The sequence below is a fragment of the Musa acuminata genome, unplaced genomic scaffold, assembly GCF_036884655.1.
Source record: "Musa acuminata AAA Group cultivar baxijiao unplaced genomic scaffold, Cavendish_Baxijiao_AAA HiC_scaffold_1139, whole genome shotgun sequence".
NCBI lineage: Eukaryota > Viridiplantae > Streptophyta > Magnoliopsida > Zingiberales > Musaceae > Musa > Musa acuminata.
This window is the reverse complement of record NW_027021351.1, coordinates 2444379-2446595: the sequence shown is the minus strand read 5'-3', so window position 1 is coordinate 2446595 and position 2217 is coordinate 2444379. Positions and strand designations below refer to the sequence as shown.

At 45.0% G+C, this 2217-nt stretch overlaps 1 protein-coding gene across 1 annotated transcript; it reads left to right on the top strand.

Annotated features, from left to right (window-relative positions):
* The first annotated feature begins 663 nt into the window (after positions 1 to 663).
* LOC103999735 (glutathione transferase GST 23) lies at positions 664 to 1662 on the top strand. Its single transcript, XM_065179689.1, has 2 exons — positions 664 to 1000; positions 1068 to 1662. Exons 1-2 carry the CDS (start codon positions 680 to 682, stop codon positions 1449 to 1451), a joined length of 705 nt encoding a protein of 234 aa, XP_065035761.1. The 5' UTR covers positions 664 to 679; the 3' UTR covers positions 1452 to 1662.
* The last annotated feature ends 555 nt before the right edge of the window (positions 1663 to 2217 follow it).

Here is a 2217-nt window from a genome sequence, read left to right as displayed (position 1 = left end):
TATTGTTATTATATAGTTTTTTCATGGACATAATATAATCTCTAGAATAATTAATTCACTCGTAATTTTCTTCTATATATATATATATATTTGGCACATTAGTATAACATCCTTGGAATAATATTTATTTTTTTCAATTTCATTTTAGTTTATGCAACAAGTCATTACAAATTGAAAGGTTTGAAAGAAGGAGTTGATGATCTCTTAATGATCATAATCTTAATGTAATTCCAACATGTGGATGAGGACATGCACCGAATAAATAATCGATCTTGCTCTCTCTTTCATTGCCATGCTCAATCATGAAAACCCACTTTATTATGGGCTCCATTCACAAGTCTCAGACTCATGATGAACCTATGGAATATGTTTTTAATTTACTGAAATATATAATGGAGACTGAATTTTGATATTATGACTCAAATTATCAAAGCATTCGAAATAAATATGTGTTTCATATCATGCATATATGATATGGAAAATAAAGAAATTTGTCCAAGAATTTGAATTCAATCTAATTTTTTAGTTTGACAAAAAAATACTTAGGAAAAGACTATTGCGCATAATATTAAAGGTTTAATGAGAAAGGAAATAATATCATGCTGTTATGACGTGACCTTTACTGCCCCTCCTCATATCTCTATATAAAAGGACGAAGCTTGAGGCAGGTGTCTCAGCAATGGCTCCACCCTCCTCCGATCTCAAGCTCTTGGGGTCATGGGCGAGCTCCTACACTCACCGAGTCCAACTCGCCCTCAAGCTCAAAGGCCTCGCCTTCGAGTACGCGGAGGAGGACCTCGCCGACAAGAGCCCCTCCCTCCTCCTCTACAACCCCGTCTACGAGAAGGTCCCCGTCCTCCTCCACCGTGGCCGCCCGGTCCTCGAGTCCGTCATCATCCTCCACTACCTCGACGAGACATGGCCCGAGGTACCCCTCATGCCCGCCGACCCTTACGACCGCGCTCTCGCCCGCTTCTGGTGCCACTTCGTCGACGACAAGGTAACCCCCATCTCATGCCGCCTTACGTGAGTAGACGAGTCCTGATCTGCTACCGGTGGCAATGCAGCTCGGCCCTGCCGTGGGAGCGGTGTTCGCGTCGCCGAGCGACGGTCAGGCAGCGGCGGTGGAGCAGGTGCATGAGAACCTGAGGCTGGTGGAGCGCGAGCTGAGGGAGGGGGCGTTCGCGGGAAGGAGGAGGTTCTTCGGCGGCGATAAGATCGGTGTTCTGGACATCGTCCTCGGTTGTGGTTCCTACTGGCTTGCGGTGTTCGAGGAGGTGATGGAGGTGAAGCTGGTCGACCCGGAGGCGTTTCCACTCTTCCACTCATGGCTGCGGGACTTCGAGGAGCAGGAGGAGGTGAAGGCGATCATCCCGGCGATCGACCGGCTGCTGGAGTACGCGAGGGGCGTTCGCCAAATGATGCTTGGGCTCAGCACTCGGCAGCAGTGACGTCGCCGTTGCTGCCGATGCATGCATGGTCTATATATAACAGCAGTAATGAGAAGGAAGGCCATATTATCGTGTGTGGGTGTTGAGCTAAGTGTATTATGGATGTGTCATGTGAGCAGTGGTTTAAGAGGGTGTGAGCTATCTCGATAAGATTACCATAATATGTTGAAAAATAATTTTCATTCGAATAATGTTTTTATGTGTTGTTTTATCTGAATAATTAGTCCGAAATATTTATTATTTTCTATCTTATTTCTTAGAATATAGAATCACTTCGAAGGAAATGGAGTGACTAATTGATTGGCCTCATTCCTACTATTTGAAGTCGAACTTATTTGTGTAGTAAATGAAGAGGATTTTGAGTCTCGATTTAGACAATCTAATACTGTCTCCTCGTTCTGTCAAAATCCAATGAATAATGTCCAGAATCTACTAGAAAATTTTAGATCGAGAAGTTGAAGTTTTGAATTGTGTTGGCTGAATCCAAAGTTGTTCGGTCGCCTACGTTGATGATGCCACCACAGCTACCCGTCCAACTGGATATCGAAGCCATCGATGGTGGGTGCAGGAAAGCGACCAAAAGTGGATGTCGATGAACATGCTCCAGGTGGAGTCTCCTTTTCCTTGCCTGCTCGAAAGGACCAAATCGATCACAAAGCATGGTGGAAAGGAAGGATATGACTCGATCGATCCTTTATGATCTGGCTGGTCCTCCCCATCGTTTGACATCGTATCATTGTGAAATGGAGGGCGTTCTCACTGCTGT